Here is a 24,282-nt window from a genome sequence, read left to right on the forward strand (position 1 = left end):
TTATTATTCTCTTTTGCCTTATTAAATTGAGTTGGGGTAATTTCTATAACATCATCGAAATCCTCGTCGGGATCCGATTCATCAGAAAATTGGTAATTTTCCCAATATTTTGCTTCCTTGGCGGAAACACCATTGACCATTTTTAACTTTGGTCCATTGGTTGAGGATTTTCTTTTATTTAATCGTTTTACTGTAGGTATTAATATTTCATCCTCCGAAACCTCTTCTTCTTCCGGTTCCTCCTCTTCCGGTTCTTCCTCTTCCGGTTCTTCCTCGAGAATTTGCAAATCTTCTCAAAATATATTCGACTCTTCATTATTATTAGGTGAGTCGATGGGATTTGTACTAGAGGTAGACATCTATCACACAATATCAAACACGTTAAGAGATTAATATATCACATAATATTTACATGTTAATAATATATAGTTTCTAAAAAAAATGTTAAGCAATCGTTTTTAAAGAAAACACGATCGAAGTCCAGACTCACTAATACATCCTAACAAACTCGGTAATACACACTAATGCAATATTCTAGTTCTCTAAGACCAACGCTCAGATACCAACTGAAATGTCCCGTTCATATTGATTATAAACGTTCCATATTAATTGATTTCGTTGAGAGGTTTTGACCTCTATATGGGACGTTTTTCAAAGACTGCATTCGATTTTAAAACAAACCCTAATTTCTATTTTATCGATAAAGGTTTAAAATGATAATAAAAAATATGGCGTTTTCACACGACCATTACATAATGGTTTACAATAATATTACACAACAATATATGTCTTCGAATGCAGTTTTCAAACAATATTAAACAAGCATGGACTCCAAATCTTGTCCTTAATTTAGTATGCAACAGCGGAAGCTCTTAACAATTATCTGAGAATAAACATGCTTAAAACGTCAACAAAAATGTTGGTGAATTATAGGTTTAACCTATATATTTATCAATCGTAATAATAGACCACAAGATTTCATATTTTCATTTTTCATAAACATCATCCCATACATAGAGATAAAAATCATTCATATGGTGAACACCTGGTAACCGACATTAACAAGATGCATATAAGAATATCCCCATCATTCCGGGACATCCATCGGACATGATATAAAAACTCGAAGTACTAAAGCATCCGGTACTTTGGATGGGGTTTGTTAGGCTCAATAGATCTATCTTTAGGATTCGCGTCAATTAGGGGTGCACTAATTCTCAAAATTAGTGATGTTCCCTAATTATTAGGCTACCAAGTAAAATGCGGCATATTCGGCTTCGTTCATTCACTCATATAATGTAGTTTTGATTTCTTGTGTCTATTTCGTAAAGCATTTATAAAACTGCATGTATTCTCATCCCAAAAATATTAAATTTTTAAAAGTGGGACTATAACTCACTTTTACAGATTTTTTACTTCGTTGGGAGGTAAGACTTGGCCACGGGTCGATTCACGAACCTATAACAAATATGTACATATATATCAAAGTATGTTCAAAATATATTTACAACATTTTTATTACATTTTATTGATTTGAGTTTGTTAAGTCAGCAGTCCTCGTTAGTAACCTACAACTAGTTGTCCACAGTTAGATATACAGAAATAAAGCAATATATAATATCTCGGATCAATCCACGACCCAGTGTCTACAAGTCTCAGACTCGATTACAACTCAAAGTATATATATTATTTTGGAATCAACCTCAACTCTGTATAGCTAACACAATCATTACTGCATATAGAGTGTCTATGGTTGTTCCGAAATATATATATATATAGATGGGTCGATATGATATATCAAAACATTGTATTCGTGTCTATGGTATCCCAATATTACATAATATATGTTAGAATACATGTATAATACAATATAAGTTATGATTTATATAGATTTGTTACAAATTTCACGTAGCTACAACAAGCAAAGATTTTCCAATCTTGTTTTACCCATAATTTCTTCGTTTTAAATCCGTTTTGAGTGATTCAAGTTGCTATGGTTTCATAATGAACTGAAATTTATGAAACTAAATAGAAAAAGTATAAGTTTATAGTCTGAAATACAGGTTACAAGTCAATATTGTAAGAGGTAGTCATTTCAGTCTAAAGAACGACGTCTTGATGACCACTTTGAAAAACATACTTTCACTTTGAGTTTAACCATGATTTTTGGATATAGTTTCATGTTCATAAGAAAAATCATTTTCCCAGAAGAACAAATTTTAAATCAAAGTTTATCATACTTTTTAATTAACTAACCCAAAACAGCCCGCGGTGTTACTACGACTGTGTATGTCCGGTTTTACGGTATTTTTTTTGTGTTTTCAGGTTTTAAATCATTAAGTTAGCATATCATATAGATATAGAACATGTTTCTAGTTGATTTTAAAAGTCAAGTTAGAAGGATTAACTTTTGTTTGCGAACAAGTTTAGAATTAACTAAACTATGTTCTAGTAATTACAAGTTCAAACCTTCGAATAAGATAGTTTTATATATATGATTTGAATGATGTTATGAACATCATTACTACCTCAAGTTTTGTGAATAAACCTACTGGAAATGATAAAAATAGATCTAGCTTCAAAGGATCCTTGGATGGCTTGAAAGTTCTTGAAGTAGAATCATGACACGAAAACAAGTTCAAGTAAGATTTCCACTTGAAATAAGATTGTTATAGTTATAGAAATTGAATCAAAGTTTGAGTATGAGTATTACCTTGAATTAGAGAGATATCTTACTGTAAATAAGAAAGATTTCTTGAGGTTGGATTTAAAATGAATTTGCAAGATTGAAAGTAAGCTAGCAAACTTGAAAGTGTTCTTGATGTTTTCTTGAGTAGTTGTTTTGTATGTTGATCTAGGTTACCTAGATTGAGCTAGATTATGAAGTAAATGATGAAGAACACTTATAACACTAAGAGAGTAATTGAGAGAGAGAGTAATTTTATGCATAAAAATGAAAATCAAAGTGTGTTTGTGGTTGGTGAAATGAGGCGTGAAAATGGAGTCTATATAGGCTCCATTACTTTGTTGTTTTGTTAGATATTTCATGCTAGTTATCAAATTATGGTTCCCACATATATTAGGTGACTCACAAGGGCTGCTAAGAGCTGATCATTGAAGTGTATATACCAATAGTAAATACATTTAGAAGCTGGGTATTGTACGAGTACAAATACGAGTGCATACGAGTAGAATTGTTGATGAAAATGAATGAGGATGTAATTGTAAGCTTTTTGTTAGGTAGAAGTACTTTGATAAGTGTCTTGAAGTCTTTCAAAAGTGTATGAATACATATTGAAACACTACATGTATATACATTTTAACTGAGTCGTTAAGTCATCGTTAGTCGTTACATGTAAGTGTTGTTTTGAAACCTTTAAGTTAACAATCTCATTTAATATTGTTAACCCATTATTTATTATATCTAATGAGATGTTAAATTATTACATTATCATGATATTATGATGTATAAATATATCTTAATATGCTATATATACATTAAAGTGTCGTTACAACGATAATCGTTATATATATGACTCATTTTGAAATCCTTAAGTTAGTAGTCTTGTTTTACATATGTAGTTCATTGTTAACATACTTAATGATATAATTAATTATCATTTTATCATGTTAAATATAGTGTAACAATATCTTAATATGATACATATGTACTTAGTAAGATGTTGTCATAACGATAATCGTTATATATATCGTTTCGAGTTTCTTAAATCAATAGTCTCATTTTATGTATATAACTCATTGTTAATATACCTTGTGAGATACTTACCTATCGTAAAATCATGTTAACTATATATATGTCCATATATATATCAACATATAGTTTTTACAAGTTTTAACGTTCGTGAATCACCGATCAACTTGGGTGGTCAATTGTCTATATGAAATATTTCAAATAATCAAGTCTTAACAAGTTTGATTACTTAATATGTTGAAAGCACTTAATCATGTAAATATCAATTTCATTTAATATATATAAACATGGAAAAGTTCGGGTCACTACAGAACATGTGTAGAACAGCATGTTCCACATGCTGTTCTACATCATGTTCTACATAAAATGTAGAACAAAAATAGCACTTGCATCTAGCCAAAATGGTTCGAGCTTCGGGAAAATTGTTCGCACGCCCAAAAATAAAATTGTTCGCCCGCCAAAAAAATTATTCGAATAGTTGTTTTTTTTGTTCGCCCGCCAGAAAATTTGTTAAAATATAAGGAGTTCTCACAGTTCTCACTCCAAAAAAGTTCTCATTTGATCCCTTTACTATATATATATATATAAATATATGTAACACCGTACGTTTTTTTTAAATCACAGCGGAAACATAATATATTGATGTTTACAAACCATACGTAGTAATTAACTAAACCATAGTTATTACAGTCATCCAGGTGTTACGTTAACCAAAAAAGCTTTTTCATACATATGGGTATCAAAATATAAACATCAGAGTGTAGCCTGTCAAACATATCCAAAAGCAACCGCTCCCAAAACTATAGCATGCAAAACTTAACCTGCAAGGGAGAAACTGTGAGGGATTAGCATAAAGCTAAGTGAATGGAATTATCCTAACAGTTATAGGTATCTTGCATCAAGCTAAGCATAATGACATAGCATCAACAAGGTAAACCAGAATGGTAACACTAGGCTCGGCGGCTTGTACGGGCCATTAACTACTAGTTGATCGAGCTAGAGTTTACCGAAAGTTCCTGTTACTGTCTCCCTCGCATAGCAATCCGGACGCAGGGGATGTGTCATTCAAACTATACTACACAAATAGTAACTCTTGAACCCAACCTGACAGCAAGGTTGACCTTATGCTCAGCTTTATAACCAAAGCTGATTACCGACTAGACATCATAGCCGATAATACCCAAGTGCAAATAATCATCACATAAGCATAAACATCATATGCTAACTCATCAGGTATAACATGGTAGGAAAACAGTAGCATAACCCGCTAATACATACATATAACAGTTAAGATAGTCCCACTCACATGATAAACAGCACGAACTCAGAAGTCTTATATTACTGAGCCTTCTTCGTTCCCTTATTACCTGAGAATACCATATCTCAATTTAGTACATATCTAACCAATAATATAATCAATTCATACTATAAACAATATCATATAGCCTAATATAACCATATATGACAAGTTTACATGGTTTCACATCCAATAGCAACTATCCCACCCATGTAGAATGAGGCATACGCGCTATCCCATCATTTTGACCCAAATTAAAGTTTGATTTAGTGTTTCAAAACTTCACCATTAGAAACTATACCTCATTATGTTTCCAACGGTAGTTTATTCATCAAAAACAGAGTTACGGTTTGAAAGTTACGGCCAAAACAAGTTTTTCAAGAATCTGCCAGACTACAACCGCGCAGTTGCACCCTGCAACCGTACGGATGCAACTGCAACCATACGGATGCACCCTGCAACAGCACCGATGCACCCAAAATGTCCCGGATATAACCCGTAACCGTACGGATGCATCCTGCAACCGTACGGGAGCTGTTCATCGGTACCAGGTTACTGTTTTTGTCATTTTTAACCCAAAATCTCGTTTTGCACTATTTTTACACTACAAATCACTTAGAAAACATATATAACTCATATACAAACATTTTCTAACATTAATTTGACATAAACAACACATTCAAATCACTTTTTGATTCAAAACCCACTTTTACCAAAACCTAAACAAAAACTCATTTTACAAACTGATTTGGCTATGAAAATCTGAATAGTTTACCTTGTTAGATTCGTGAAATCACAAGGATTCTGAAAATATGATTTATTTGGACAACCAAAAATGAATTTGGATTAGGGTTTGAGAGGATTTGGGAGCGTATGTGTGTGTTAATAATTTCCAAAAATGGAAATAAGTGAGGAAGCAGATGTTTTAACTAAAGGGGTTTCCTTCATAGGAAGGTAATCTCTTCCGTGATACACACGCTTATTTACCACTGTAAGATTTGAAAGTTGATATGAATAAGAAGTTAGTGGAAGATCCTGTAAGAATAGTAGATAAGAAGATTACTAAGTTACGGCATAAGCAAATACCAATGGTATTAGTTGAGTGGAAGCACAGCTTAGGTTCAAACATGACATGGGAGACAGAAGAGTTGATGAGAACTCGTTACCCTCGTTTGTTTGACCTTGACCAGATTCCGAGGACGAAATCTCCTTTAAGGGGGGTAGATATGTAACAACCTCACATTGGGCCTAGTGGTAATTGTCCTAATTGCCCTTGTGTTTTATTATTTGTTATTTTAATAACTATATGTATATAATTATTTAATTATATAGTTGAGACCAGTTTGTGACAAGGGTCACAGAATATGTTTGTTTATTTAATTTGGACCTCGTTTAGACCACTTAATATATATATATATATATATATATATATATATATATATATATATATATATATATATATATATATATATATATGTGTGTGTGTGTGTGTGTGTGTGTGTGTGTGTTTATATATATATATATGTGTGTATATATATATATATACACACACACACACACATATACCTATATATATATATATATATATATTGCACTTACGAAGATAACACACATTGAATGTGTTATGAATACCAGCTAACTCAGCAGGAAGATCTAATACTACTTCTGATCATTCAACACCTGTTGTATTATAAACGGCCCAATGTACCTCGCAGCTAACTTGCCTCTTTACCCAAAACGAATGACTCCTTTCCAGGGCGACACTTTCAAGTATACCTGCTCACCTACAGTGAAAATAACTGGCCGTCTGCGCGGATCGGCGTACATCTTTTGTCTATCTCTTGCGGCTTTCAATTTCTCGCATGCAATTGCCACTTTCTCTGCAGTTAACTGTATAATATCTGGACCCGCGAACTGTTTCTCTCCAGCTTCTAACCAACAAGTCGACATTCTACAGCGACGACCATAGAGCATTTCATAGGGCGGCATGCCTATACTAGAGTGATACGAGTTGTTGTAAACGAATTCAATCAAAGGTAGATGAGAATCCCACGATCCTCCATACTCTAATATACAAGCTCTTAACATATCCTCTAACGTCTGAATAGTATGTTCACTTTGACTGTCTGTTTGAGGATGATACGCTATGCTGAGATTAACTCGAGTACCCAAATTCTTCTGTAAACTCTGCCAAAAATTACACACGAACCTCGAATCCCTATCTGATACAATAGATAATGGTATTTCAGGTCGAACTATAATCTCATTCACATATAGTTGGGCTAACTTGCTGAGTGAAGCTATCTCAGTTGTGGCCAGAAAATGCGCGCTCTTAGTCAATCTGTCAACTATCACCCAAATCATGTCATGACCTTTCTGGGTTCGGGGTAACTTTGTTTCAAAATCCATCATTATGTGCTCCCACTTCCACTCAGTAATCTCAAGTTGACTTAATGACCCGTAAGGTTTCTGATGTTCAGCTTTTACTTGAGCGCATATATGACACTTTTTCAAGTAATGCGCGATATCTTTCTTCATTGTTGGCCACCAATATAAAGGTTTCAGATCATGATACATCTTCGTGCTTCCAGGATGGATAGACAATCTCAATTTGTGCGCTTCATTCTAGATTAAATCCCTCAATCCTCCGAGCAAAGGAACCCAAATTCTGTTACTCAAAGTCTTTAATCCACGAGAATCGTCAATTCAATCCATTTTTCGCTTTACTAATATCTCAGATTTAAAATGTTCATCCTTCAAGGCTTCTAATTGTGCTATCTTTAACCGATCAATCAAATCTGACACAATCTCAATTCGCATGAATTTTACATTGTCAGTGGATTTCTTTCGACTCAAAGCATTTGCAACTACATTTGCCTTTCCTGGATGATAACGAATTTCACAATCATAATCCTTGATTAGCTCTTGCCACCGTCTCTGACGCATGTTTAATTTTTCTACGAAAATATATGCTGAAGACTCTTGTGGTCGGTACAAATCACACAATGAGTGTCGTAAAGATAATGCCTCCATAATTTCAACGCAAATACAACTGCAGCCAACTCTAGATCATGTGTCGGATAATTATTCTCATGAGTTTTCAACTGTCTCAAGGCATAGGTAATAACTTTCTCTCTCTGCATTAACACACAACCCAATTCGGCTAATGACGCATCACAATACACAACGAAATCTTCTGTACCCTTAGGTAACGCTAAAATTGGAGCTTGGCACAACAACTGTTTTAGTGTCTGGAAGGCATTTTCTTGTTCATCGCTCCATCAAAAAGTTACATCTTTCCTGGTTAACTTGGTCAATGGACCCGCGATCTTTGAGAAATCTTTAATAAACCTTCGGTAATAACTAGCTAAACCCAGAAAACTCTTAATCTCTGTCAGAGTCTTCGGTGAATCCCAATTCATTACCGCTTCTATCTTAGATGGATCGACCTTGATACCCTCTTGGCATATAACGTGACCCAAAAACTGCACTTCTCTTAACCAAAACTCACATTTAGAAAACTTGGCGTACAACTTTTCCCGTTTCAACAGTTCTAATACTTGTCTCAGATGTGTAGCATGTTCTGATTCTGTCTTTGAATAAATCAAAATATCATCGATAAATACTATCATGAATTTTTCGAGAAACTGTCTGCACACCCGATTCATTAAATCCATGAATATTGCAGGCGTATTTGTCAACCCGAACGGCATAACTAAAAACTCGTAATGACCGTATCTTATACGAAAAGCTATCTTTGGAATATCTTCCTCGGCTACACGAACCTGGTGATAACTTGATCTTAGATCAATTTTAGAAAAGTATGATGCCCCTTGTAGCTGATCAAACAGATCATCAATTCTCAGCAACGGGTACTTGTTCTTCACCGTCCTTTTATTTAGTTCTCTGTAATCAATGCACATACGGAGAGTTCCATCTTTCTTCTTTACAAACAACACTGGTGCACCCCATGGTGAAGAACTTGGCCGAATAAACCCACGATCTAGCAACTCCTGAATTTGCGACATCATATCACGAATCTCGGATGGTGCTAATCGATACGGAACTTTAGCAACTGGTGTGGATCTTGGTAACAACTTGATTTTATATTCTACTTCCCTAACTGGCGGTAAACCCGACAATTCATCTGGGAAGACTTCTGGGAATTCGGACACTATCGGGATATCGGACACGAATTTCTTCTCTTTTTTTGCGTCTATCACATATGCTAGAAACGAATCACACCCCTTGGCTAACGATTTCTTAGCTTTCATCATCGAAATTAATGGAAAATTAAACCCGCCCCATTCACCTCGGGCCACAGTACGTGTCCCATCGGTCAAAGGAAAATAAATTATTTTGTTATGACATTTTATACTTGCCTTATGGCGGCTTAACCAATCCATACCTAATACGACATCAAAGCTCGGTATAGGCATAATAAGACAAGTCATAGAGAATTCATTCCCATATATTTCAATGGTTACTCCAGACACAAAGGTTGTGACTGGAACCGTTCTACCATCACCCACTTCTATTCTTAAGGGTTCAGATAATACGTTGATAGGAAATTTCAACTTATCACATAATGTAACAGACATAGAGGAGCGATTTGCTCCACAATCAAATAACATACGAGCCGGCGAAGAATTTATCAGAAACATACCGGTAATCGCATCGTCGGTTTCAGTAGCTATATCAACCGACATTTGAAAGGCTCTTGCTTCAGGTGGTGGAGGATTCTTTCGCTTCTATCCCGTTGAAGAAGCAGATGATGCTCCAACTGACATTGTTCTTGCTCTGGCCCCTACCCTAGAGCTCGCTCGCCTTGCAGAAGGACAATCAGCTGATCGATGACCCAATTTTTTGTAATTCCAACAAACATTTTCTCGAAATGAACAAACTTGAACATCATGACCCATCGCTCCACACCTTATACACCTTTTTGTCGACTCTGTACAGGGACCAACATGTGTTGACCTACACACATTGCACCACATTTTCGGACTTAAGTTACTACCACTGCTTTGAGTAATCCTACCTCTTTGTTGGTTACCATGAGATCTGTAGTGACCCAGGAATTTCTGACCAAATTTAAACTTAATCTTTAAATGTTTCCGACACGATAAGCAAAGTCTGTAAGGTTGAGTCTCAAAAACTTTGAACATGTGTTCATGTATACATTTAAACCCTTGACTGTTTTCCAACGATTCACGAACAATCATTTATAAATAGATATATGTATATGAATATATGTGTAGAGATATATATATGATAACTTAAAACACATTAATGAAATATTATACGATTTAGTTTCTAGAAGTAAAAACGTAAAATAATTTATGATATACAATAAGGACTTGATATTTAAAACATAATTATATATATAGTAGTTTGGATATATATATATATATATATATATATATATATATATATATATATATATATATATATATATATATATATATATATGATTGTTATTAATAAATATTCAAATATGGTATTATATAAAATAGGTGGTAGATAAATAGTGAAATATAAGATTAGTATATTATATGCATTTATAAGTTAAAGTATAGATGTTATACTAGTGATATGATTCATTACCTTTCGTATTATTATTATCATTAACAACACTAATATAATTATAAGTAGTGTTATTAATAGTATTATTAATAATATTATTGTTATCATTTTTATTATAATTATTATTATTAAAATTGTCAAAAATTAACATTTTATTTTATTATTATTGATGTTATTATCAGTATTATTATTTCTATTATTATTATTATTAGTTCCATTTTTACTATTAAAAATTAATATTAAATATTAATGTTGTATAATTATGATTATTATAGTATTTTATTAGAAATTAATATAATCTATTATTATTATTACCAGTAACAATATAATTATAATTAATGTATCATTAAAATTTATTGTTATTATTAATAATAGATTTATTAATTATTAGTATTTATTATATAAAATCATAAAAAGCAATCAAATTGTACGATTCTTGTTATATGTATCGATCAACCTATTCTTAATTGAAAATCCTGTCTGTAAATATGTACTGAATAAATCTCAATCCCTAACACAAACAAAATTCTGTTATGAGTCAAATTCTTCTTTATTTTCTTTATTAATTTTTTGTACCTGTTGGGAATATATGGTGTCGACAAGATCAAACTACAAAACAAATGAAATCAGTCAATATAGCTGTAATAATATCTTTTAACTTCTATACAATCATTTATTAATACAATTTGAGAGGAAAACACTGAATAAGGAAATAAAGATAAAGAGTTTGCACGCTAACCTCTGTTCTTATACTTTTTGGCCATATTTCGAAATCGAGCCATTTTCCAAAATCTAAAAATGCAGTTTGATTAGCAATCATGTCTCTAAACTATCTGCAAAGTTTCAAGTTTCAATTTTTAATATCGGATTCGAATTCGTGAGTCAAAGTTTTTGAAATAAAAAGTCAACTATTGTTCTTCAATCAAATTCGAGTTCGTGTTTGTGTTTTAAGTTAAATTAACGATTCCAAAATTTTTTAGGAGTGATTTGGAAAATACTTTATGAAGGAATCATGAACTAATAACGTTTAAAAATCAAAAATCAAGTTTTTTTTTTCTTTTTATTTTCACGAACAGCAGGGGGCTGTTCTATCTTTTTTTTTTATTTTTTTTTGTTAATCAAGGTCACATTTTATAGTATTCTAATTGTTTACGAGTCTTTAACAAAACCATAGATTCGTTATTAAAATTATATCGGTTCATTGGTAGATTTGATTTGATGATGATGATGATGAAGATAGAACATGAAAATTTGGTTAAATAAAATCTATACGCGTTATAAATCAGATAATAACGAATGGAGGGATGGTTGAGTATGTTTATGGGCGATCGAGGGGTCTCGGGTTCGAGCCCGGGCAGCAGCAGTTGTTTTTTTTAAAGCTTATTTGATAAGGTAGCCTATCTTCTTTTATTTATGTATTATTATTATTATTATTATTATTATTATTATTATTATTATTATTATTATTATTATTATTATTATTATTATTATTATTATTATTATTATTATTATTATTATTTATATTATTATTATTATTATTATTATTATTATTATTATTATTATTATTATTATTATTATTATTATTATTATTATTATTATTATTATTATTAATGTTGTTACCATGATTATAAATATTACTAGTATTATTGTTAAGTAGTATTAATATTAATATTATCATTTGTATTGTTTTAAGTATTATTATTATTATTATTATTATTATTAGTGTTAGTGTTATTGTTATTAGTGTTATTATTGTTATTATTATAATTATTATTAGTATTATAAATATAAGTATTAGTTGCTACTTATTATTTTTATAAAAAATTAAATTTTCAATTATGATTGTTATTTTTATATTCCGTACAATTATGATTAAGATTATTAATAAGTATTATACGTTTATGAACTAAACTTGGAAAATATGGAAACTCTTGTGATCTGAAATAAGATAAGTATTTAGATAAATGTAAGATTGACATTGATTAGGATATAACTATGATCGTGCGCATTGTAAACAAAATAACTATACATATGTAAATATAGATATAACACCCTTAAGTTCTTAAAATGATAATATGTATTATAATTAATAAAATTATTATCTTGATATTACTAAAACTATTATTTTCATTGTTATCTATATTATTAGGTAGTTACTAAAATCATTATCATAACCATCAATTACAGTAAAATTAATTTTTACAAGTATTATTATTATTATCATGGTTATTACCAATATTTGACTTATTATTAACATTGAAAGTTATTATAATTATAATCAAATATAACTTTTATTCACTATTATTAATATTATATATTATCATGTATAAAAAATATACTTAAAAGTAACATTACCTATAATTGTGAAATATTTATATTAACAATCTTTATATAAATATTTATATATAACAAATTAAGTATTTTAATATATATATATATATATATATATATATATATATATATATATATATATATATATATATATATATATATAAAACTATATAAATAATAACCGTTTTTAAATATAAATATACAAATCATATAACTAGTATATAAAAGTTATAATATATGAAATGGTTCGATTACAATTATAGGTATTAATGATTATACAAATGATATAGGTTCGTGAATCCGAGGCCAACCCTACATTATTCAGTTGTTTAATGTCGTCATATGTATTTTTACTACAAAATACATTAGGTGAGTTTCATTTGCCTTTTTACCCTTTATATTTTTGGGCTGAGAATACATGCGCAATTGTTATAAATGTTTTACGAAATAGACACAAGTAATCAAAACTACATTATATGGTTGAATTATCGAAATCGAATATGCCCTTTTTATTAAGTCTGGTAATCTAAGAATTAGGGAACAGACACCCTAATTGACGCGAATCCTAAAGATAGATCTATTGGGCCTAACAAACCCCATCCAAAGTACCGGATGCTTTAGTACTTCGAAATTTATATCATGTCCGAAGGAGGATCCCGGAATGATGGGGATATTCTTATATATGCATCTTGTTAATGTCGGTTACCAGGTGTTCAATCCATATGAATGATATTTTTGTCTCTATGCATGGGACGTATATTTATGAGAAATGAAAATCTTGTGGTCTATTAAAATAATGGAAATATTTATTTATGTTAAACTAATGAACTCACCAACCTTTTTGGTAGACACTTGAAAGCATGTTTATTCTCAGGTACGAAAGAAATCTTCCGCTGTGCATTTGCTCATTTTAGAAACATTACTTGGAGTCATTCATGGTATATTTCAAAAAACGTTGCATTCGAGTCGTCGAGTTCATCAAGATTATTATTAAGTCAATTATAGTTGGATATATTCTGAAATGGTATGCATGCCGTTAATTTTCGTTGTAAAGAAAGATTGTCTTTTAAAATTGAATGCAATGTTTGTAAAATGTATCATATAGAGGTCAAATACCTCGTGATGTAATCAACTGTTGTGAATCATTTATAATCGATATGAACTTTGTTCGGATGGATTAGGATGGGTCTCTACAGTTGGTATTAGAGCGGTGGTCTTAGCGAACCAGGTCATGCATCAGTGTGTCTAACTAGTAGTCGTTAGGATGCATTAGTGAGTCTGGACTTTGACCGTGTCTGCAATGTCAAAAGTTTTGCTTATCATTTTTGTCGGAAATCTTCTGCTTATCATTCTTAAGGAATCACTTGTTTATTATTCTTAGTCTAGACACATTTTACTGCATCGACTGCATGAATAGTGTATAGACGAAATTCATATCTTAGCGTATCTGCTAATTCATATCTTAGCTTATCAGTTATTGTTACCATTGCCTAACAGCTTCTGTAGATTCCTCCGTAACTTATGGGATTTTAGTATCTATATGCATATATAAATTATGAATTGCAGGGTACTAATCACATCATATTCTATTCCTTATCGAAAATCCTTCATCTGATCGTACGAGATGAGTTCCTCAACCAGTTCGAGTCCCTTAGATTCCGATAACTATTCCGATAGTTATTCCGACAGCTATTTCGACATAGTGTTTCACTCGAGCTCCGAAAGCAGTGTCACCAGAATGAATCAACCAATCAGCCATCCCCAATTCATCTGATGGTTTCGTAGTCGACTAAATCAATGGAGACGAGAAGAAGGCGATCCTTTCCACTCACCAACCTGCACTCTTGGTGAAGAACCTAAAGCATTTACCGGCGAACCTGTTCGTAACACCATTTTCTCTCTCATTTCCAGAGTATCTCGCCACGACTATATCACAAGTCAGATTCAAAACCTTATTCATTCGCTCGTTTATACCGACAATCATCTTGGAGTAATAAGATCAAAGAGTTTCGCACCCGAGTTGTAGCCTTGGAAAAATATGGTGCAAAATGTACCAGCTTCAACAACATCAACTGTACCACCAGCAACAACACGAACCACAACAACCCATGCCTCAACATCACAATCGGTACCCCGAGCATAATCATCGTTCTACATGACGTTCTGCATCATTTATCTTCGTTCAACATGGCGAATATGTAATCTTTAATGTTTTAGAGATTATATATTCTCGTTCTAACGAAAATTAAATAAGTTTAATATCATATTGACTCACCATTGATCGGTACTCAGGCAGAATCATTTTAACAAACTGATCAATTCTGGATTGTTCGTCAGGAAGCCATTGTTGTACAAAACGGAGTTTGTCTGTGTACTTTTCGATCACTTCATCAATTGACATCTGCTCAGTCATTCATAAATTCATAAACTTGCGCTTCATCTTGGAGATTTCGTAAGGAGTACAGTACTGTTTGCACACCTTTACTGAAAATTGTTCCCACGTCACTTGGTTTAATTGTTCTTTGGGCACTTGGGCGGTTAGAGAATCCCACCAGCCCATCGCTTTCTTTTTCAAAAGTCTACTTGCATAAGTAACATGCAATTCGGGTTCGCATTGACAAGCATCCAATGCTCGATCTACTTCACGTAGCCAATCTAAGGTGTCTGTCGGGTTTGTACTTCCAGAATACTCTGGGGGTTTACAATCCATGAACTGTTTAAATGTACATTTCTTTCGGGTTTCAACAACTGGTTGCGGTATCATTTGCAATGGGTAAGTGTACATAAACTGGTTAGGATATTGATTTCCAGTTTGGAGGGGTATCTGATTAGGCTGTGGTGTTTGGAATTGAGGAGGTAACGGAAATTGGTACTGTTGTTGTTGCTGAGATGAACTACAAGTAGGTGCAGGCCCACGCTGAGGGAATGGGAAACCAGGAGGTGGAGGTTCTACATTTGCCCCTAGGGTAAGTGCAGAAAGAGTATTTTGTAGTTCTGTAATCTTTTCTCGAGTTTCCTGTATTCTCCTTGATTTTCATCTGAGATTTCACCCTCTGTCGGAGCTTTGAAGATACCAGGGGTCGGGGGAGCATGAACATTCTGTTGTCCGTCAGTCATCTTTAACCTGTACTGCACATCATCTCACCAAAGCTTAGTGGATAACTTGTTAGTACCTAAGACTAACATACAACTTCAACATTCACTTAACTCTACCCCATGGATATGTTTGACACAACATAAGCAAGGTTTGGGAACATGACATCCATGTGTACACGTTGCCAAACCTACGCTCTGATACCAACTTGTAACATCGTGCGTTTTTTTTAAAATCACAACGGAAACATAATATGTTGATGTTTACAAACCATACGTAGTAATTAACTAAACCATAGTTATTACAGTCATCCAGGTGTTACGTTAACCAAAAAATCTTTTTCACACATATGGGTATCAAAATATAAACATCAGAGTGTAGCCTGTCAAACATATCCAAAAGCAACCGCTCCCAAAACTATAGCATGCAAAACTTAACCTGCAAGGGAGAAACTGTGGGGGATTAGCATAAATCTAAGTGAATGGAATTATCCTAATAGTCATAGGTATCTAGCATCAAGTTAAGCACAATGACATAGCATCAACAAGGTAAACCAGAATGGTAACACTAGGCTCGGCGGCTTGTACGGGCCATTAACTACTAGTTGATCGAGCTATAGTTTACTGAAAGTTCCTGTTGCTGTCTCCCTCGCATAGTAATTCGGACGCAGGGGATGCGTCATTCAAACTATACTACATGAATAGTAACTCTTGAACCCAACTTGACAGCAAGGTTGACCTTATGCTCAGCTTTACACCCAAAGCTGATTACCGACTAGACATCATAGCCGATAATACCCAAGTGCACATAATCATCACATAAGCATAAACATCATATGCTAACTCATCAGGTATAACATGGCAGGACAATAGTAGCATAACCCGCTACTACATACATATAACAGTTAAGATAGTCCCACTCACCTGATAAACAGCAAGAACTCAGAAGTCTTATATTACTGAGCCTTCTCCGTTCCCTTATTACCTGAGAATACCATATCTCAAGTTAGTACATATCTAACCAATAATATCATCAATTCATACTATAAACAACATCATATAGCCTAATATAACCATATATGACAAGTTTACATGGTTTCCCATCCAATTGCAACTATCCCACGCGTGTAGAACGAGGCATACGCGTTATCCCATCATTTTGACCCAAATTAAAGTTTGATTTAGTCTTTCAAAACTTCACCATTAGAAACTACACCTCATTACGTTTCCAACGGTAGTTTATTCATCAAAAACAGAGTTACAGTTTGAAAGTTACGGCCAAAACAAGTTTTCCAAAAATCTGCCAGACTGCAACCGCGCGGTTGCACCCTGCAACTGTACGGATACACCTGTAACCGTACGCATGCACCCTGAAATCGCACGGATGCACCCAAAATGTCCCGGATACACCCCGTAACCGTACGGATGCATCCTGCAACCGTACGGGAGCTGTTCATCAGTACCAGGTCGCTGTTTTCGTCATTTTAACCCCAAATCTCGTTTTTGCACTATTTTTACACTACAAATCACTTAGGAAACATATATAACTCATATACAAACATTTTCTAACATCAATTTGACATAAACAACACATTAAAATCACTTTTTGATTCAAAACCCACTTTTACCAAAACCTAAACAAAAACCCATTTTGCAAACTGATTTGGCTATGAAAATCTGATTAGTTTACCTTGTTAGATTCGTGAAATCACAAGGATTCTGAAAATATGATTTATTTGGACAACTAAAAATGAATTTGGATTAGGGTTTGAGAGGATTTGGGAGCGTATGTGTGTGTTAATAATTTCCAAAAATGGAAATAAGTGAGGAAGCAGATGTTTTAACTAAAGGGGTCTCCTTCATAGGGAGGAAATCTCTTCCGTGATACACACGGGTATTTACCAGTTATCTGAAATACGAAACACCACATTAAGTGGTCTAAACGAGGTCCAAATTAAATAAACAAACCTGTTCTGTGACCCTTGTCACAAACTGGTCTCAACTATATAATTAAATAATTATATACATATAGTTATTAAAATAACATATAATAACACACAAGGGCAATTAGGACAATTACCACTAGGCCCAATGTGAGGTTGTTACTATATATATATATATATATGTATATATATATATATATATATATATATATAGTGTTTTAATAAAGAGGGAATCACTTTTTTGAGGAAAGTGGGGGGGGGGTAATTTTGTTTTCATTTTTTTGATTTTTTTTTTAAACACTAAGATCACGTGAAAATATGAACATTCAAAAAAGACACTCTGTGATAAATGTTATTATTTTGGCAAAAAAACGTTCGAAGAAATAAATGATAGCATGCATCATATTTAATGTTTTAATTAAAGTTTGTTTTTTAAGGGTTAGAAATTAAGGTTTAGAAACTAGGATTTAGAAACTAGGGTTTATAAATTAGGGTTTAGAGTTTAGAGTTCCAAAACACTAAAATTGATATAGTCATCTTAAAAATATAAATTTTTGTTTGTATTTATTTGTACTTATGTTATATAAGTACAAATTAAATTCTTATATATATGCATATACATTTACATATCTTTATAGATTGTATAAAATTAAATTCATATATCTTATATTTTTTTGAAAATATTTTGATGATTTCATTTCATAATAGCATTATTTTAAAAAACTAAACATCAAACGGATATTCCTTAACCGCTTAATCCAATAGATATGGATATGGATGGATGAGTTATATTTAAATGGATATGGATATAGATTTACAAAATTAAATGGATATGGATATGGATATGGGATCACCCGATCCATTGCCATCCCTACATATGAGTATGGAATTTATAATCAAATCTTTCTCATCCTTCACGTTTACATTTACATTTGCGTATACGATTTACAATTGTCGTTTACGTTTTACGGATTACGTTTTATGGTTTATATTTTAAGGTTTACGTTTTACGATTTATGTTTTATGTTTACATTTCACGGTCTATGTTATACATTTACGTTTTACTTTTACATTTTACGGTTACATTATATGATTCATGTTTTAGGTTTTACATTTATGTTTCACGGTTTATGTTTATGTTTTACGTTTACGCGTTATGTTTATGTGCTACGTTTACCTTTACGTTTTACGGTTATATTTTCCGTTTACATTTTATTTTCCGTTTTAAGTTTTATGTTTACGATTTACGCTTTACATTTACATTTTACATTTTACGTTTTACAGTTTACGCTTTACATTAAAGTTTTATGTTTATGGATTACATTTTACTTTTTTTACTTGCGTTTTACGTGTACTGATATTGCTCAATCATACATGTTTTCATTCTTCTTGCATTATTAAAGACTAATTCGTTTATATTTGTTGAATATTGATAGCTTAGTGTTGAGAGGTTAGTTGAGGTGTTTTTCGTGATTTATATGTGTTTTGAAATTTAAATGTCAGTAAGGTTGGGTCCTGTTCGAGTCGGGGATCATAATGTACATTCAAGATATTTACAAGGTAAAAACGAGTTTCTAGGGCCTAGCTAAGGCGAGATATACATCCTGTTTGTGAGGTTAACATCGATCAAATCTCTCCAGTCGCGAGCTAAATTAAAAACGAATGTGAACCACCCAGATCAGGTAGCTCGTGAACGCAAGCTTGTAGGCACAAAAGCCCTCGTGAACGCGAGGAGGGGACGTGCAGAACTGAATTTTTCTAAAACCTAATTTCGAGAGTTATTAGTCCATATCTTGTTTTATCTTGTACCAGACGTGTTCTTCGGTGATTTTAGGGTTCCAAAACCCATTTTCATCAATTTCAAGAGATCTAAACATCAAAGTGAAGATTGGATCATAGATAATTATTGGTACTCTTAGTTTTCATTTTTTTTAGTGATATTATTATGAATTCTTTTGGTTCCATTTGTCTTTTTGATTCTTTCATGAACATGGTTGGCCAGAACCCTTTATGTTTACTCATATGTGAAGCTTTTAATTGTTGGATTATCTTATCTTTTGGATTATATTGTCTGAATGATTAATTTTAGTTGAGTTTGATCAAAAGAACCATTATTGTGATTGTTTGTTGCTTTAATTTTATTACATGAGTTACTAACTAGTTAATGTGAGTTAATTAGTGACAATTAGTTCATGCTTCAACACGTAAAGTGATCTAGGCATTTAGGTGTTTGATTTCAAGTGACTGAATTAAGTGTCTATGTGGTAATTGAATGGTAATTTAACATCACAGTCATGTTATTGCATCGAGTGATCGTTGTAATTAAGATTTTACGTGAGTTTAATCTAGATTGAATCTCAATTGTTTAATCAAAACATAGTTAATGTGAGTTAATCAAATTTGATTGACTGAAGTATACATCTATCAGACAGTTAATCGATTTTAATCGTAAAAGACAATCCACGTTAATTATGAATCATCTCAGTGAACACTTCTTTTTCTATCTGGTTATCATTTATTTTGTTTATCGTATCGTAGTTTAATTTCAAAATCCAACTTTACAAACCTTTTTCTTAGAATAATTAATCGTTATTTAAATTCTGAACATACTTCTCCATGTGGACGAATTTGGACTAGCTTACTAATTACATACGATTGAGACCATTTGCTCATTTGTGTGGAATTAAGCCTTAGTTTAGTCCTATTAAAATAGGTGTGGTTTTTCCATATCAATTTTTTGGCGCCGCTGCCGGAGAGTGGTGTGGTTAAGGATTTTAACTACTTTTAGTTAATCGATCCTTTTGTGGGAATTTCATTCTTACAAAAGTTACTTGCTTTTATTTTATTTTTGTTTGTTTACGTAGATGCGTTTGTTTGTTGTGTTGTGATTGCAGGTTAGGTGGAAGTGCATGAAACTACATTCTGACAATTCAGAATTAGTGAATCCATTTTCTGAAACTGAGAGGGCTTGTCATAGACCCGGAAAGGTTAAGGAGGAGCAGTTAATCATTGAGGGTTTTTAGGCATTACCCTTTTATATTTTTAATTCTGAGTTTGTTGTTGAGAAAGAAAACATGGCCAATCCGAATGATCAACCAATGTGGAGCACGCAACAGACAGCACCACCTGCTCTACAGCCACCCATCTTAAGAGAACCATTGAAGATCCATCATGTGAGGTTAAGCCCCAATTTATTCATATGCTTAAAGAGAATATGTTCGATGGAAAGACTAACAGCAACCTGAATGAGCATTTTAAACAGTTTGAAGAGTTGTGTGATCTATACAAGAATCAGAGTGTTAGTTCGGATATCTTCAAGATGAGAACTTTAACATATTCACCGACAGGGGATGCAAGGGCTTGGTTGAAATCTCTTCAACCCGATTCTTTCATAACCCTTAATCAGCTTCGGGATAAATTTATCACGAAATTCCTCCCGCCTGCTAAAGTTAAGAGACTTAAAGCTGAGATTAATTCCTTTGCGCAAAAGCATGATGAATCACTATACGAGGCATGGGAAAAATTGAAGAGAATGTTGCGCAATTGTCCACAACACGGGTTGGATAAAGGGTCGATTGTTTAGATTTTCTATCAGGGCATCGATGAATATTCTAGACTCCTCAGCAGGAGGAGTGTTAATGCATAAGACTCAAAATCAAGCTTATCAACTTTTGAAGGATATGGCTATTCACACGTTCGAATGGACACTATCAAGGGATGCTTCGTTTAGAAAAACCGTGGTTAGCATTGATGATGAGGATGATGTTAGTAGTGTGACGTTGGCTTCCTTGTCAAATCAAATGAAAAAGTTCGGTAGAGAGTTTGAAAAGCTAAATAAGACAGTGGTAGCAATGCAATTGGGTTGTGAGAAGTGTGAAGGGCCACATCTAATGAAGGATTGTGATATAAATGATAGGCCTATGAGCTCGGTTGTGCAGGTAAATTACTCGCAAAATCAATATCAAAGGGGGTAGTTCGAGTTATCAGAGAAATGGACCACTAGGGTTCTACAATCAAAATCAACCGCAACAAAACTACCAGCAACCCTTTAACCAAAACCAATACTCGCAACCAATCCAACCTAAAAATAAATCAAGCTTAGAGGAGTTAGTGAGAGGTTGCATAGTTAATTGTTAAAGAACGAGGATTTATTGAGGCAACAAATACGGAATCAACTGGTCTCAATTCAAAATTTATAGAGGGATTTGGTAGAATGTCCCAACTTTTATCGGAGAGAGCACCGGGTACTCTCCCATCTAGTACCTAAGTTAATCCTAACAACGGTAAGTCCCGAAACCAGAGTGTGAATGCTAGTACTACTCAGAGTGCACCCAAGGACAATATTCCCCAGTTTTCCAACTATTCGTATGTGAATGCCATTTCTAGTTCCAAGGGGGATGAAATAAGTTTCTGTACACCGAAGTTTCGTCTTGTTTATACTCTCAGGTGTTAGGAAGATGAAGACGAGTTTGTGTTTTCAGATTTGTCCGATATGTCGGATTATATTCCTTACTCTCTTGCGAAAGTAAAGGTGGAGACTACTGAGTCTCCCGATGGTAGAACTAAGGAAGCTTTGTGAGATAAGTTGAAGAATGATGGGAAGAAGGTGGAGGTTGAGGTGAAACCCTCACTTAAGTTGAAGGTGTATAAGCCACCTATTCTGCACCTACATCATGTTCAATCTGAGAAACTAGAGGAATCAGTTTGTAAGTCTTTTAATTGATAATAATAATATTTGTGTCAATGTTCCTTTGGTAGATGTTATTGTAGGTATGCCCAATTATGGGAATTTTTTGAAGGATCTCATAGCAAGGAAGGGCGAGCACGAGCATGCATCTACCACGTTCCTTAAAGCGGAATGTGATGCAATTATGAAGAAGAGAGAGATGCCACCCAAGTTGGATATGACGAGGTCTTTATCTGACTCAGGTGCGTGTATTAATTTGATGCCCTATACTTTACACTCACTGTTGAATTTAGGTGAACTTAAGCCAGCCACTATTGGTATTAGATTGATTGATAGGTCTGTTTTTCGACTGGTAGGAAGTGTTGAAAATTTAGTTTTTAAGGTAGGAGAGTTGGTATTTCTAGCAGATTTTGTGGTTTTTGATTTAGAAGAGTATAAGGTGATACCACATGCTTTAGTTATACCATTCCTTGCAACTGCAAGTGCTATGATTGATGTTAAGGCTGGAAAATTGACTTTTAAGGAATGTGGTAAGCATATGAGCTTTCAAACTAGGCATACCACAAACCTCCCACCCACACCCATAGGTTCTTTGAATGTTGTTGCTAGTGTTGAAACCACTTAACATTTGTGCTCTCTTTAATGATGCGAGTTTGACAGTTATAGACACGGTACGCCACACGATCCTGTGAATAGCCAATGAAGATGGCTTCATCACTACGAACATCAAACTTTCCAAGGTTGTCCTCATCATTTAGAACATAGCGAGCACATCTAAAAATGCGAAAGTACTTCACATTGGGTCGAAGATCAAAGAGAAGTTCATATGGAGTTTTGTCAAAATGACGATTGATGATGGAGTGGTTTTGAGTGAAGCACGTGGTGTTGATAGCTTCAGCCCAAAGGGATGGAGGTAGCTTGGAGTAAAAAAGCATTGTCCTTGCTGCTTTAACCAGGGTATGATTTCATCTTTCAGTAACGCCGTTTTGTTGTGGAGTACGAGCGGCAGAGGTTTGATGAGTAATACTGGCATGATCAAGGAACGACTTAAGCGTTGAGTTATGAAATTTTGTGCCGTTATCAGTTCTGAGAATTCGTACAATCTTATTGGTGGATAGTTGGGTTCTTTTCAATAAATCAATGATTACTTTGGGAGTTTTAGATTTACTTTTCAAGAATTTGACCCAAGTGTAACGAGAGTAATCAAAAACAATTACCAGAATGTACTTCCAGCCACTAAGACTGGAGACATGCATTGGTCGACAGAGATCCATATGCAGCATATGCAATGGACAGATGGTGTTATGTTTGGATTTTGATTTGTGAGAGGATTTGTGAATCTTTCCCATGGCACAGGCAGGATAGACGTGGGTGATGTCGAATGAGATAATAGGAACACCGTCAACAAGATTATTGGAGACTAATTTGTTGAGGTTCTGTGAATGTAGGTGTGACATCCGAAGATGCCACAACCATGAGGTTTTGGAAGAAGCTTTTGGAACCAGACAAAGGGGTTGTGGATTTGATGACATGTTTTTCATGGCCAGAGTATAAAGGGTGGATGCACGCTTTCCTACAAAAAGATCGTCGCCCTCTATGGTTTGAAAATAGCACATGGATCTTTCAAATATCA

At 33.5% G+C, this 24,282-nt stretch overlaps 1 protein-coding gene and 1 non-coding gene across 2 annotated transcripts; one reads left to right on the forward strand and one right to left on the reverse strand.

The window, feature by feature from the left end:
* Nucleotides 1-21,416: 21,416 nt before the first annotated feature.
* On the reverse strand, nt 21,417-21,523 carry LOC139845657 (small nucleolar RNA R71). Its single transcript, XR_011758422.1, has one exon. It is a non-coding gene; the product is annotated as a small nucleolar RNA R71 (small nucleolar RNA).
* A 1,211-nt stretch (nt 21,524-22,734) lies between these two features.
* LOC139841820 (uncharacterized) lies at nt 22,735-23,274 on the forward strand. Its single transcript, XM_071832016.1, has one exon. It carries the CDS (start codon nt 22,735-22,737, stop codon nt 23,272-23,274), a length of 540 nt encoding a protein of 179 aa, XP_071688117.1.
* The last annotated feature ends 1,008 nt before the right edge of the window (nt 23,275-24,282 follow it).

Source organism: Rutidosis leptorrhynchoides, chromosome 4 (assembly GCF_046630445.1).
Source record: "Rutidosis leptorrhynchoides isolate AG116_Rl617_1_P2 chromosome 4, CSIRO_AGI_Rlap_v1, whole genome shotgun sequence".
Taxonomy (NCBI): Eukaryota; Viridiplantae; Streptophyta; class Magnoliopsida; order Asterales; family Asteraceae; genus Rutidosis; species Rutidosis leptorrhynchoides.

Coding starts and splice junctions, on each gene's coding strand:
- LOC139841820 (XM_071832016.1), top strand. CDS start 22,735: ATGCCCAATTATGGGAATTTTTTGAAGGATCTCATAGCAAGGAAGGGC.